The 15887-nt window shown below is 38.8% G+C and overlaps 1 protein-coding gene across 2 annotated transcripts in view; it reads right to left on the reverse strand.

The window, feature by feature from the left end:
• SCN10A (sodium voltage-gated channel alpha subunit 10) overlaps positions 1 to 15423 on the reverse strand; it is a 76796-nt gene extending 61373 nt beyond the window's left edge. For both annotated transcript variants that reach the window (XM_024117038.1, XM_024117037.1), the window contains exons 1-3: positions 15154 to 15423; positions 13444 to 13571; positions 9834 to 9914 (exon numbers count right to left, since the gene is read on the reverse strand). In XM_024117038.1, coding sequence (XP_023972806.1) covers positions 9834 to 9914; positions 13444 to 13571; positions 15154 to 15423 — 479 coding nt within the window. The remainder of the gene's footprint in view (positions 1 to 9833; positions 9915 to 13443; positions 13572 to 15153) is intronic.
• Between the last annotated feature and the right edge of the window lie 464 nt (positions 15424 to 15887).

The following is a 15887-nucleotide window of genomic DNA, read 5'->3' on the forward strand; positions in this document are numbered from 1 at the left end:
CCCCTGCTCCCTGGCAACCTCTGTTCTACTTTCTGTCTCCATAAATTTGCCTATTCTAGGTACCTCACATAAGTGGAATCATACAATATTAGTCCTTTTTGTGTCTGGCTAATTTTACTTAGCATAATTTTATTTTATTTTATTTATTTTTTTTTTTGCAGTACGCGGGCCTCTCACTGTTGCGGCCTCTCCCATTGTGGAGCACAGGCTCCGGACGCACAGGCTCAGCGGCCATGGCTCACGGGCCCAGCCGTTCCGCAGCATGTGGGATCTTCCCGGACCGGGGCACGAACCCGTGTGCCCTGCATCAGCAGGCGGATTCTCAACCACTGCGCCACCAAGGAAGCCCTTAGCATAATATTTTAAAGGTTCATCCATGTTGTGGCATATATCAGAATCTCATTCATTTTTAAAGCTGAATATTCTGTTGTATGCACATACCACATTTTGTTTATCCATTTATCTGTTGATGGACATTTATCCATTTATCTGTTGATGGGACATTTGGAAACAACCTTTTGACTACAGTGAATAATAATGCTATGAACATTGGTGTAGAAGCTAACATCCCTTTTTAACTCGTTTCATAGTTTACAAACTAATCTTTAATTAAACCAGAAATCTCGGCTTTTAAAATCAGCTTCATGATAAATAGGACAAAAAGTCACTGACCACTTCTCTCTCACATATATGGTGAAACTATACTGACAACTGATTTATTCACAATTTTATTCAACTATAAAGTACAATGTCTGCTTGTTTTCATACATAACAGTCATTGATTTTTTTTTTTTTTTTTTTTTTTGTGGTATGCGGGCCTCCCTCTGCTGTGGCCTCTCCCGTTGTGGAGCACAGGCTCCGGACGCGCAGGCTCAGCGGCCATGGCTCACGGGCCCAGCCGCTCCGCGGCATGCGGGATCCTCCCAGACCGGGGCGCGAACCCGGTTCCCCTGCATCGGCAGGCGGACGCGCAACCACTGCGCCACCAGGGAAGCCCCAGTCATTGATTTTTAAATGCCAGTCACATTATAAGAAATCCAGTATTTCTGATGAAGGAATTCTATTGATTATTTCTCGCTTTTTTTCCAACTACAATATTTGTCATTGATTTTGAAGCTGGTTTCATATCTTACTGGCAAGGGTATAATTGTGCTTGTTTTTGCTATGAGGGCAAATGAAAACTCTATAGTTTTCATGTCTTTCAACTTTTAACATCGAATTTTTACAATTTTGTACTGGAAATCCTTATTTTATATTTGTACTAGAGACAGTCAGTTGGTTTAAAAGTGAGGTTGATAAACTTTATTAGAAAATAATATGGAAGTTTTGGTAGCTTTCTATTATTACTTGATAAAATGTTGAGATAATAACTTAGGTACTAGAACAAAAGGCTCATTGATCCAATAAAATTTAATTATCATTATTCATTGTCATGCTCCCTGTTTTTTTATTTATTTTTTATCTGCTTTTGTGAGATTATCCACATCCATTGTCCACTTGTCTCATGACATACAGATTCAAGCTTTATGTTTGTGACAGAGTCCATTCATTACTTATAGGATTTATTTTTCTATTTTCATCACTATTGTTAATTTCTGCAAACCACTTTTGAAATGATGGTTCATTTTCTGAATTGTAATATTATGTAGTGGTAAAGATAAGAAATGCAAGTTTAACAAATGTAAACGTAATGTCATAGGACAATAAAATACATTAGTTAAGATAAAGTACCCATGATTAATTCCATGTTAATCAGTATGAACTGTCAGTCCTTGAAGTTCATACACTGCTCTAAAGAACACAAAAAGTCAGAAATTCTATGTAAATTACAAATAATCTTACATTTCAGATTTTTTAATTATCTGTGCATAAAATGATTGCATTGCTTTTTCTTCTGAATCTGTCAAATGTTTTAGAGGCTACTGAGAGACTTCTAGTGACCAGTAGAGATCCTTCTATCACATATTGAGAAACGCTGCAGGGGATAGAGAGCTGAATTGCTCTGCAGAACAGAGTGAGAATTTGGAGTTCTCAGGGACAATAGAGAAAGAAGACAGTGAGGCAGAGATGGAAAAGCAACCCAAAGGGACAGCTTATGAGAGAAGATTATAAGTCAGCCTCATTCACCAAGATGGGTCAAATGAAGTGCTGGCAAACTGAATCTAGCATTGATTAAGCTAGAACCATTAAAATAGATTAGCAAATTTATTAATGTAAGCTACTATATTAACAGATAAAAGACTATTTGATAATCTTAATAAATATAGAAATATTGATAAAAACCAACACTCATTCAAAATGAAACTCTTAAACCAGAAGTGAAAAGAAATTCCCATAACTTGATAAGGAGTAATTATGAGAATCCCATAGTTATCATGATAATAGTGAAATATCAGATGCATATTATTTAGAATCAAGAACAAAAGAAATATGCTCACTATTATAGCTTCAATTCAGCATTGTAATGAAAGTCCTGGCCAGTTCCATAAGACAGGAAAAATAAACAAGTGGTATAAGAATCATAAAGGAAGAAACAAGTTCATCATTATTTGCAGATGATATACTTGTTTAAATAGGAATTGTTAAAGAGTTCTGCAAGGTTGCTGAATGCAAAACCAATGTACAGAAATTTAATAACAATTTATTTTAGCAATAAAAATAAATATTCAAAAGGGCAAGCAAAATGATAATGTACCTAGAGATAGGATATGTAAGAACTTTATAGAAGATGTCAAATGTTATGGAGGAATATAAAAGAAGGAATATATATATTGGGAGATACAATTATATATGTCAATGTGGCAGTTCTTCCTGTGGTAATAGATAAATTCAATGCATTTATAATCAAAGTTTCAACAGAGTTGTAAGACAAGAACTTGAAAATCTGACCCTTAAATTGATATGGAAAAGTAAAGAAACAGGAAGAACCAAGATAATTTTAAAGAAGACAAATAAGGAGGGGTGCTATTATCAACCAGGTCAAATCTTATTATAAAGCTTCTAGATTGTATGGTGTTGACTCAAGGAGTGACAAATAGCTTACTAGGAAAACAGACTTGAGTATGCATGGGAACCTGGTGCGTAACAGAGGTAGTAGAAGGAATCACTAGAGAAATGATAATCTATTAAAAATGGTGTTGGAATAATCTTTATGGAAAAATATGAGAAGCCTGTCACATATACACATACACACAAAAGTCTGGGAGGATGAATTATCTAAATGTAGAAAGAAATATGACTTTTAGAAGGAAATACAGGAGAATATATTATGGAATGTTAGATAGCAGTAAAATATATACGAAATTGATACATACATATATAGTGTTTTTTCTGGACGCGCAGGCTCAGCGGCCATGGCTCACGGGGCCCAGCCGCTCCGCGGCACGTGGGATCTTCGCAGACCGGAGAACGAACCCCTGTCCCCTGCATCGGCAGGCGGACTCCCAACAACTGCGCCACCAGGGAAGCCCATACACAGTCTTTTAAAAAACGTTTTTCTTCCCTAGAAATTCTATAATTTTAGTTTGGTTTTTTTTTTTTCCATCTAAGAGTTCTCTAAACGAGGTTTTAAAAATTATTAAGTGGAGGCCTTCCCTGGTGGCGCAGTGGTTGGGAGTCCGCCTGCCGATGCAGGGGACGTGGGTTCGTGCCCCGGTCCGGAAGGATCCCGCCAGCCGCGGAGCGGCTGGGCACGTGAGCCGTGGCTGCTGAGCCTGTGTGTCCGGAGCCTGTGCTCCGCAGCGGGAGAGGCCACAGCAGTGAGAGGCCCGCATACCGAAAAAAAAAAAAAAGAGCCTGTGCTCCGCAGCGGGAGAGGCCACAGCAGTGAGAGGCCCGATACCGAAAAAAAAAAAAAAATTATCAAGTGGAAATGTCTCTTTTTTTTTTTTTCTAATTTTGTTATTATTTTCTCATTTTATTGTAGTGTGATCAGAGAATATTTTCTTTATTATTTTACTTTTTGGATCTTGTTAAGGTTTTGTTGTTTAATATTGGTCAATTTGTACAGTTATTTTTCAGGGAATATAGTTTGAAAGATATTAATTAGATCTATCTTACTATGTTACTCCAGTTATCTGTATCTTTTTTTTTTTTTTTTGCGGTACGCGGGCCTCTCATTGTTGTGACCTCTCCCGTCGCGCAGCACAGGCTCCAGATGCGCAGGCTCAGAGGCCATGGCTCACGGGCCCAGCCGCTCTGCAGCATGTGGGATCTTCCCGGACCGGGACACGAACCCATGTCCCCTGCATCAGCAGGCGGACTCTCAACCACTGCGCCACCAGGGAAGCCCCGTTATCTGTATCTTTACATACTTTTTTACACATTTTATCTGTCATAGGGCTGAAAGAAATTAATTACATTTCCCTATCCCTACAATATTCTTGTCTATTTTTGCCTATTTTATTCTTGTCTTGTATATAATTTTTGGTTTAAAAACATTGTTGCCACATTATTTGTTGCAAAAATATACATTACTGTTTATGGATTATTTAGCATTACAAAGTGTCATTTTTGTCCTGTTTAATAATTTTTGGCCTAAATTCTACCTTCTCTGATATTAAGATCATGCCTCCTGCTCTGTTTGTCTTTGCCTATATCTTTGCCCATTCTTTAATTTTGACCTTTCTGTATCACTTTGAGTGTTATTATTTTTTAGTCAACATAGAGTTCAATACTGCTTTGTTATATAACGACTTTTTTTTTAAACAGGTGAGTCAAATCCATTTATATTTATTGATATGATAGATTTATTTGATCTTTGTTTATATTACTTTGTGTTATGGTTTTTTAAAATTTATTTATTTTTGGCTGCATTGGATCTTCATTGCTGCGTGCAGGCTTTCTCTAGTTGTGGCGAGCGGGAGCTATTCTTCGTTGCGGTGCGAGGGCTTCTCATTGTGGTGGCTTCTCTTGCTGCGGAGCACGGGCTCTGGGCGAGCGGGCTTCAGTAGTTGCGGCTCGCGGGTTCTAGAGCGCAGGCTCAGTAGTTGTGGCGCACGAGCTTATAGTTGCTCCGTGGTATGTGGGATCTTCCCAGATGAGGGTTCGAACCTGTGTCTCCTGCATTGGCAGGCGGATTCTTAACCACTGTGCCACCAGGGAAGTCCTTGTGTTATGTTTTGAATAGTTTTAAAAATATTTCATTGTCTGGTATTTTTTATTTTCTTTTTTTTTCTGTATGATTCTGAATTTAGAAGAGTTTTTATTTTAGTTCTGGTAGTTGCCTTAAAATATACATTTATAATTATAATCAAAACTATGTAATACATTGCCTTTACTATGCTATCTCTTTAAATATTATCTCTTATTTCCATTAATTCTCTTTCCTTTTCCCTCTGTTTTATCCATCATGATTGTATTAATAATATCTTTTTCCTGCTTACCTTTGTACTGTTAAATGTAATTATTTTTCATTCCTTGATGTATCAACTTTAAAGAACGCTCTTTAATTTCTTGCTACTATAGAAGCGACAATAAGTGAACATCCTCTGCTCCCATGTTCTTCCCTCTTTCTAGTCCCAGTTTTTGCTATTTGTACCATGTCAACATTTTCAGGGCCTCTGGAGTTTTAGGGGGTAAAATGCCTTGATCCTCATTTTTATCCCTCTCTGCAGGCACTGTCATTTAACAAGCCCTCGTCTGCTGAGTCATTTACCGTCCTCCACCCACTTTCAGTCTTCTGAGATTGTTTTGACATCTTTTGTCCTCTGTGCTTTCCTTTCTATTTCTCTTTGTTCTTGTATATTTATACTGTTCTTATTCCCATGCTGTCATTTCACTGGCATTTTGAGAGGGTTGGGGTAAAACATATTCATGCTATCTTCCATATTTAACCAGAATCCCCAAATAACTCTTACTTTTGATAGCAAATGCTTTGCATTACAAGTTAAAAGGGATAGAAATTTTACATACTATATCGTGTGTGTGTGTATATATATATATATATAGAGAGAGAGAGAGAGAGAGAGAGAGAGAGAGAATAAACTACAAGTCTAACAGCAATTTATCTACATAGTTACTGTCTTCTGACATATTTTGCAGTATTCTGTATATTCTGTATTTAATGCAATGGTCATTTATTTTAAATTTATTTTGTTTTAAAGCTTTTCATTATGATATGTAACATACATAATGAAAATGTACACAAAACAAAAATTAGTTGTAAAATGAATGCTTGTGTATTAGTCAGCTTAGGCTGACATAACAAAATACCATAGATTGAGTAGTTAAACAACAAATATTTATTTTCTCACAGTTCTAGGGGCTGGTGCCAGTGTGGTCAGGTTCTGGTGAGAGCCCTCTTCCTGGCTTGCTGACGGCTATTTCTGGTTGTGTCCTCACATGGTAGAGAGATAGTTCTGGTGTCCACTCCTCTCTTATAAAGGTATCAGGTCTACTGGGTCACAGCTCTGCCCTTATGACCTTATTTAACCTTTATCACTTCCTTAAAGGCCCCTTCTCCTGTACAGTCACATGGGGGGCAATTAGGGCTTCAACACATGAATTTGGGGGGACACTATTCAGTCCAGAGCAGCTGTGTGACAACTAGTCATGTCACAAAATGGAACATTTTGAACACCCATAACCTCCTGCCCTAGAGGTTACTACTATCGTAATTTTTGATATTTTTTTCTTGCCTTTTTAATTGATATTTTTACCTCCTGAGTATGCATTCCTAAACAAAATAGTTAAGTTTTGCTTGTTTTTGAATTTTCATATAAATGGAATTATATTTTTGTAATCTTTTGTGTCTGGCTTTTTTTGTTCAATATTATGTTCTTAAGCCTCATTCTTGGTGTTGTGTGGAGGTATAGTTTATTCATATTCATTGCTATACATTATCTCCCTTTAAGAATATAACAGATATTTAATATATTCAAAAATGTATGGACATTTTGGTTGTTTCCAATTTTTTACTTTTATGGGGAATGTTCATGAACTTTTTGCAGCTGTATCCTGGTGCCCATAAGTACATATTTCTGTTGAGTGTATGTACCTAACAGTATAATTAAAAGATCACAGTGTATGTGTGTTTTCACCTTTATTTGATAATATTAACTGCTTTCCAAAGAGATTGTACAAATTTACATTCCCACCAGCAAGATATGAGTTTCTGTTGCTCCATATCTTTCTCAATATTTGGCACTGTCACAATTTAGAATTTTCCTCATCTGATGAGGGTAGAATAATCTCTCAGTGTGATTTTATTCACATCTCCTTGATTAAGAAAAAGGTTAAGAATATTTTCATATGTTTATTGACTATTTGGATTTCTACTTTTATGAAATATCTATTTAATTTTTTGCTCATTTTCCAGTTGGTTGCTCTGACACATTTCTAATCGATTTGTAGGGGCTCATTATTCCGGATGTAAACACTTTTGAGGTATATGTGTTGCAAAAATCTTCTACTCAGTAGGCTTACTTTTTCACTCTCATAAAGTGGTCTTCTGATGAACAGAAATTCTTAATTTTAACATCCTAAAATGTATCAGTGTTTTCCTCTGTAGTTAGTGCTTCTTATATCATATGTAATAAATCTTTCCCTAACCTGAGGTCATGAGACTTCTCTGTGGTTTTTGTTGTTTGTTTTTGTTTTTTTAGTTTTTTTTTTTAAACCTTCGAAAAACTTGATGTCTTTGTCTTTCACAAAGAAATTTAGATCTTAATCCACCTAGAACTGATTTTTGTGTTTGGTGTAAAGTTGGATGTTCAATGTAATTTTTCTGTTGGGATTCCTAATTCTTCAGCATCATTTACTGAAGACTGCCCTTGCCCTGTTTTGCAGTGCCACTTTTGTCACCAATTCAAGGTCTGTATGTGCATTGGCCTGTTTATGGGCCAACTATTCTGTTCCACTGGTCTGACTAATCTTACGCCAATGGCATATTGTTTCAATCACTGGAGCTTCTAGTAAATCTTGATATCCAGTAGAGCACATTATTTTCTCCTACCTTGTTTTTCTGTCTCAAAAGTGTCTTGGCTATAATTGGCTCTTTGCATTTTCATATAAATCTTAGAGTCAGTTTGTCAAGTTATATAAAAAAAAGCCTGTTGGGATTTTGATTGGAATCATGTTAAATTTATTAGTCATTTTGGGGAGCCTTACAATATTGTGACTTTGAATCTAAAAATACAATATATCTCTCCATTTATTGGGTTTTCTGTAATATTACTTAATATTTTTATAATTTTCTTTGTAGGGATTTTACTCATACTTTGATAGTCTTATTTCTAGAAACTTGATATTTTTAACTGCCAGTGTAAATGGTATTATTAAAAACTATTTTATTTTCTGTTTGTTGCTAGTATATATACAATTGATTTATGTATATTAATTTGTACCTAGCTACTTTTCTATACTCTCTTATTAATTCTAATAGTTTACCTCTAGATTACATTGGCTATTTTATGTACACAATTATATTAACTATAAATCACGGCATCTTTGGTACTTCTTTTATTTCTTTCTTTGAATTTTATTTTTTTATACAGCAGGTTCTTATTAGTTATCTATTTTATACATATTTCTTTTCTTATTCTTATACCTTTTATTTCTTTTCCTTGCTTTACAACACTGGCTAGGATCTCCTTTACAAAGCTGAATACAACTGATGTAACAGAGATCTTTGCTTTTTTTCTTTGTGATCTCAGAGAGAAAGCCTGCTGTGTTTCACAATTAAATATGATGTTTACTTCTTGCTTTAAAGTGGTTACCCTTTGTCAGAGTACAGCAATTCCCTTCTACTTCTACTTTTCTAAGAGTTTTTAATCATAAACAGATATCAAACTTTATCAAATGACTTTTCAGCATCAATTAGTAGGACCACTTGATTTTTCTTCTTTATTAACAGAAATGGAACATATTTTCTATTGTAGCATGTATTAATTTATAGTCAGCAAAAGACAAAAATTAAAAAGTTGGAAAAAGAGAAAGCTCTACAAAGCTCCTGTTATTATACCAAAAATATGCCCTGCTTGAGCTGGGCAGGGGGCAACCGTCCCAGATGGGTTGATGAAGAATGTTTTTGGAAAGGCCTCACAGTCTGAAACTACAGAGATTCTATCATTAACCCAGGGAGATAGAATAATCTCAGGAATTTTATGGTCACTTTGAGGTATACAAGCCAACAGCTTCATTCATGGGTTATTTTCTGAATATGTTCCAGGACCATTTGCTCTTAGTTCTGCATCTCTTTCTCTTTCTGAGTAGGACTTCCCTCAACTGCATTCAGGTGTGCACCTAACAGGTGAGTGTGGGGGTGGGGGAGGCAGGGTGTTCATCTGCCCTGGCCACCCAGACCAATGAAATCAGACCCTCTGGGGCTGGGACCCAGGCATCAATATTTTTTAAATCTCCCCAGGGGATTCCAATGGGCAGCCAAGGTTGAGAACCACTCATCTATAGCTTTTTTTTTTTTTTTTTTCGGTACGCGGGCCTCTCACTGTTGTGGCCTCTCCCGTTGCGGAGCACAGGCTCCGGACGCGCAGGCTCAGCAGCCATGGCTCACGGGCCCAGCCGCTCCGCTGCATGTGGGAACTTCCCGGACCGGGGCACGAACCTGTGTCCCCTGCATCGGCAGGCGGACTCTCAACCCCTGCGCCACCAGGGAAGCCCTATCTATAGCTCTTTGAAGCTGAATATCATATGTGTGTTTATGAAACAAAGTCCAAAGAGAAGATATCTAAGCATTGCAATGTCAGATAGGCAATAGGATTCCACATTACCCAAATGAGACCCAGCAGGATGAATAGAGAAAAAAGTCACCCAGTGAAGGAGCAGAAGGAGAGGACAGAAAGGAAAGGCACAAGAATGACAGCAAATCTACTCACTCCATTCTCTCTGGAAGTTCGGTTTGGGTCATGCCCACACAATTGACCAAAATAGTGAGGGTTATAAATAAACTGAACCATCTGAGAGGCCTGTGTTAAGGAAAAGCTGAGAGTCACCAAGTTTTCCTGAGGTCACCTCTGATCACCTTGATGCTGAACTGATTAAATCCATAACTCTTTAGCTAGGATCAACTTTATGTTCTTGTCACATAATAACAGCTGACACTGAGTGCCTACCCTCGGCTGAATACTTCATCCACATTATTTCTAATACAGCTAACCTACAGGTGGATATTATTACCTACACTTTGGAGCTAAGCAAACAGGCTGACAAAGCTTAAATATTTTTCCAAGGTCATATAGCTAGTCAACCATGGTGCTGAGATGTGGACTCAGATTGTCTGAAAACAGAACCCTGAGAAAGATGAAAGGAAACAGAATCCCTTTTGCAAAATGTCCTTCTGCCCTGACACCTGTATTTCACTATACAATATGGCCCGAAATTTCATCCTGCAAATGTCTCTTTTTTCCTAAAAAAGGAGAATGCAGTAGCGCCTCCCTTATCCATGGTTTCATTTTCTGCAGTTTCAGTTACCCGTGGTCAATGGTGGTCTGAAAATAAGCTTTAAATTACCCACCATTCTGAGTTAATGTGATGACATCTCAGCCTTCCCACTCCCTCCCACCAGGGATCCCCAACCATCAACATTGTTTGCTTCTGACACCCAACCATCGACATCATCATGGCTCCATGATCCGGGGTCACCCAAAGCACATGCTCCTCCCTCTGACTTATCATCAGGAGGTCAATAGTAGCCTAATGTCCTGTCACAATGGCTACATCACTCGCCTCACTTCATCTCATCACGTGGGCATTTTATCATGTCATATCATCACAAGAAGAAGAAGAGTGAATACAGTACAATAAAGAGAGAGACCACATTCACCTAACTTTCATTACAGTATTTTGCTATAATTGTTCTATTTTATTATTGTTGTTGTTAATCTCATACCTAATTTAATCTCTTGCTTAATTTATAAATCAAATTTCATCATAGGTAGGTATGTATAGGGAAAAACATATAGGGTTCAGTACTGTCTGTGGTTTCAGGCATCCACTGGGGGTCTTGGAATGTATCTCCCATGGATAAGGGGGGACTACTATAATCCTAGGAAGTTAGAGATAAGGGGAGGGCTACACGCTTTCATGGCAATCAGGTTCGTCAGATTGTTTTTCCAATTTAGCTGAGATCAGGCACACTGAGGAAATGGACATCTGGTTAGGAATGGAGGCAGGCACAGGGGAGTAAAATGCCATGCCAGCTCAAGGAGAAGATTCCAAACAGGATTAGGCTGTTGAGGAGAACTCCGAATAGCAAGAGGGGAGAATCTTAAAGGAGAGGTTGGGGGCAAATGGATTACAAGAAGGGGATAGAGACACTGAAAAGTAAGGTGAGTGGAATGGCGTAAACAGATGGGGGAGAAATGTTGGTGGCGGAGTCCAAAGATAGATTTCCCCCATCGGACATTTTTCTGAATTCCTAACAATTACTTCCTAAAGAAAATGCCTGAAGATATAAGCTTGACCTACAGAGTGAACCACTCATCTTTCATAATTTCAATTTGAGCAGAAGTATCTATTTTAGTTTTCTGTAAACGCCTTTAATGTGCCCTGTTTTACAGTTACTTAGGAACCCATCTATTTTGAAAAGGGAAATTCTACTAAATAAACCACATTTTCCTGTTGACTTGCAGTTAAATTAAGAAATGTGTTCAGGTGGGGGGGAAATGTTAACCCAAGGATTAAATTAAAATCACATCTCCAACTCCACAAACCTTTAAAGAATTATGATATATTCTGATAATATTACTTGTGAAAACATTCAGAGCAAATTTGATTAGAATTATAATTTTGGTGAAATATTAATAATAGGAGATTGAGAATTCCATACCTTGAATAATATGTGGGGGGCTGGAGCTACCAAGTTCATGAGATTTAAATATATAAATGCAGACTTTTGTGAGAAGGAGACCCTTAACAGCTTTTCTGTCCAGCTGTGACTCCACCCAGCAATTATTTATTCATCAAATCTCAAGATAAAAAGAATATTTACTGGTTACTCGGTTCTTTAAAGGGATTTTATTTCTAATTAGTTGTTTCTTACTTAACTAGATGTAATTCAACCAGGATGGAAGAAAAGGAGTTTGTATATTTGCTGTTTTTCTTTATTTGTAATTTTTATGTAATTGTATATTAAAAAAAAAACCTATGTAGAGATGACATACTTAGAGAAAAAATTACCCTAATTCATTTCCATTAACTGCCTACTTCCTTGTTGCTGATACTGCCCTAAGCAGGACGCAGGCTGGACCTTTTAACTAGCTGTGTGACCTTGGGCAATTAATTTAATGCCTCTGAGTAACAGTTTCATCATATGTAAGCTGGAGGTGCTAATCCCTTCTTCAAGGGTTTCCGTACCTATGACAGTGTTGATGCTTAGGAGGTATTTAGCAAATAGGAGCCTATTATTATTATTAAATACTCTTCTACAGCATTAGGAAAGCCGAGATTGAATTAAGAAAATATGATTCCCACTGGCTGGCCATAAAGGTAAAACATGTAAAGGGGAAAATGTAATGTAGTGAGCTACCAGCTCACTGAGTGCTGTCCAGAAATCCAACAATCTACCCCAGAGTGCGAAGCAAGAGCTCTTTTACTAGACACCCGCTAAGAGGCTGGCTACCATCTGCCAGGCAGCCGAGGCAAGGCTGGTCTTGCAAATCAACCTCCTAGAAGCCAAGGCTGAATTTGTTATTAGGAACTTCCAATTTGGACAGTCGCTAGGGAAGATCCTTGGAAACCAAGCCAAAGTCTCTTGTTTGTCCTAGTTTGGCTTGTCTTAAAAAAAAAAAAAAAAAAAAAGAAAAGGAAGAGAAAAGTTCAAGGCAGCTTCTGAAGCTACATAAAGCAATTAATTTAATACAGACATTTGACCAACATATTTCTAACCATTACTACGTTCCTCAATGGCATGAACTTTAGACTACTGACATTTTTAACCTGCCAGTAGTTTGGGAATAACATGCTGTAGGCAGTACCCCATGACCAGTGGGGTCCCATTGAGACACTCTTCACTCTGCCCGTTGCAGTCTGTTCTCTTTGCCTTCTCAAGAGTTGCTTTTTTGCCAAATAAGCAATCACTCTCCCGCATGGTTAGGGCACAGAATATCAACCCACACCTATCATATCTGCCCAAAGAAGCCTAGGGACCCTCTTACTGGTTATTATGTTGTGGGAAGAGCAGGCCACATATGATGAGAATGTACCTGGGTGTATCAGCAATCTCCCCTTTTCAAGTTGTGCATCCACACATGTATCCAGACTGGTCTAGTTGAATCCCAGACCAGGTGTGAGTTGCATGAACACCTCCTCTGTCTTGGGACTGCTTTTGGGTGTTGAACACATTAAAAACACAAACTTTTTTTTTCAATTTGATGATCTCGTTGTTTTAGGATTCAGTTGGAGGAAGGCTCTATTGTTAACCCCCAAAGAAGGTACGTGACACAGTGGGCACCGCCTGATTCTAACATGTGGAAGGAGCAACTGTGCAAAGGATATGAGTGGACGGACACTTTGATGGCTGTTCTTCTGATCAGGTTGAAAGGACTGAATAACCACAGGGCCCGAGTGGCACTAAACCGGGAAATGGTCCTCCCTTTGTTCAGCACCATAAATGTCTAAAACAAAACACAACATAAAGCTGATTCACTTTGTTGTACAGCAGAAACTAACACAACATTGTAAAGCAATTATAATCCAATAAAGATGTTAAAAACAAAAAAACAAAAAACCACAACAGAGGGTGGATCTCCAGTGAGAAACATGCATCCTCCTCCAGCCATGGGTTTGAGCATAAGTGAGATCATCTCAGGCTCAGGAGCAAGTAGGGCTCTGGGAACCACGGGTCAATGAGAGGCAAATGGAGGGGCAGAGAGTTAGGGAGGATCAGGGGCTAAAAGCCATATCCTCACCCTTCTAGCAAGACCCCACCCCCCGCGGCTGACTGTGCATCAAGATGGGCCTCTGAGATTGCCCAGTGAACAGGCAGCTGACCCAGGGTTGGTGAGATGCATCATGCCCAGGGAGAGCATTCTGGCAGCAGGGGGGTGAAGTTTTGGTTGCATTTAATTCCTCTCCTGATTAGTGGATCACCCCTGGTCTGTGATGGTCTTTCTGTTCTCCACCTCCTAGGTCTCCCCTTTTAAACCCTCTACTGGTTCCCTCCTCTGAGCATTTTGGGGGATAACGGCTCTTGGCAGGTGAGAGGAGAGAGAAAGTCATTCCAGTGCCTTTTTTATTTTCTCTACAAACCATATTTGAGATGGCTGATTCCTGCCCCTCCCAACCCCCAAACATGCACACACCACTTTTTCAGCTGTATAGAACATCCAAGATAAAATACAAACAGGATAATTGTCATGAAACTGTTTAAACTGGTGGTTCTCAAACTTTGATTTTAGGACCCTTTTGTACTCTTGAAAATTACTGAGGACCTTAATGATCTCTTGTTAATGTTTATACCTTTTTGCATATACCGTGTGTGTGTATGTATATATATGTGTGTATATATGCGTGTATATATATGTTTGTACATATGTGTGTGTGTGTATATATATATATATATATATATAATATTAGAAATAAAAAAAGATAGGACCTTTTAAAACACAGGAGTATACAAGCATACATTCCAGTAGCTGTTAGACAGATGTGATCCTCCATCAATTGCCTCTATGTTAACTATTGTATGTTCACAAAAGAATGTGAGTAAAAAAGACAAATGACATCTAAGTATTACTAAGAAATAGTTATGAACTCCTGAACCCACTAAAAGGGTTTTGGGAACCCCAGGGTTTTGAGATCATACTTTGAGGGCCACTGGTTTAAATCATCCTGATTTCGGTTCCCCTTCCCTATTCTACCCTCCTCCCAGCCTCAAGATGTCTGCTCCCCACTGGCATAGAAAGCCAACACCTCTGGAGATCTGAGGCCAGAACTCATCCAAGGGAATAGTCAACTTCCTCTGAAAACTCCACAGCAGTTGTCACTGCTTTTGAGGATTTGGATTTAATTAACCTCCACCATGAATACCATAGAGATTCAAAGAGAGTATTGAGGAGGTGAATTAGATATATTTTTCACTAACTGAGTCCAGCTGACAGCCACATCACCCAGGGTGCAGGAGGAATCCTGGGCTGGGTGGGACAGAGGTTTCCTCTCCCAGAGCTGAGAATGGCCATTCCAGCCAGTAGCCCTTACCCGGTGTGTGCTGTAGAAGGGGTCCAGATCCTCCAGTGGCTCTCCGACCAGCTCTGCTGGGAGCTCGCCATAGAACTTGGGCAGCTGGTTGCACGCTTTCAAGTCAAGCTGGGGCCGAGGCTTCTCTTCGTGGTCCTTCTGTTTCTTGGACTTCTTTTTTGCTTTCTCTGCCTCCTGCTTAGCAGCAATTCGTTTTTCAATCTCCACCAGAGACTCTGGGGTGAATCGATGGAAGTTGGTAGTTTCCAGAGACCCAAAGGGGAAGTCCATCTTCTCATTCTTCTTCAGGAAGAATTTATACTCTTATGAGAGTGGACATAACCACAGAGAGGTAACAGCCTGCCCACTGGCTCTCTCCCTCCCACCTTGCTTGCTAGAACTGCTTCCTACCCGATCCCCCACCTCTCCAGTTCCTTTCTTAACTCACACTGAGCTTCCCCAGGACCCCACTGCCCTGCAGCATTCTCGAGGGAGGCTGGTGAGTTCATCTTACTCCACGTACCTCAGGGTGGTATCTATGCTGTCCATGAGCTTCTAGTCTTTGTTCCTTCATCATTTTTGTACACCCTGCCCCCCACCAGATCCAGCCATACTGCCCTCTCTCCTCATTTCTATGACCACTGAGTAGCAGGCACTTTCCTTCATTCATCAAAGACGTTGGTTCATGATCTACTTTATCTTGGGTCTCCTCCTACTTTCTGATCACAACCTTTTATTTATTGACATTTTCCATG

Source organism: Physeter macrocephalus, chromosome 18, assembly GCF_002837175.3.
Source record: "Physeter macrocephalus isolate SW-GA chromosome 18, ASM283717v5, whole genome shotgun sequence".
Classification (NCBI taxonomy): domain Eukaryota; kingdom Metazoa; phylum Chordata; class Mammalia; order Artiodactyla; family Physeteridae; genus Physeter; species Physeter macrocephalus.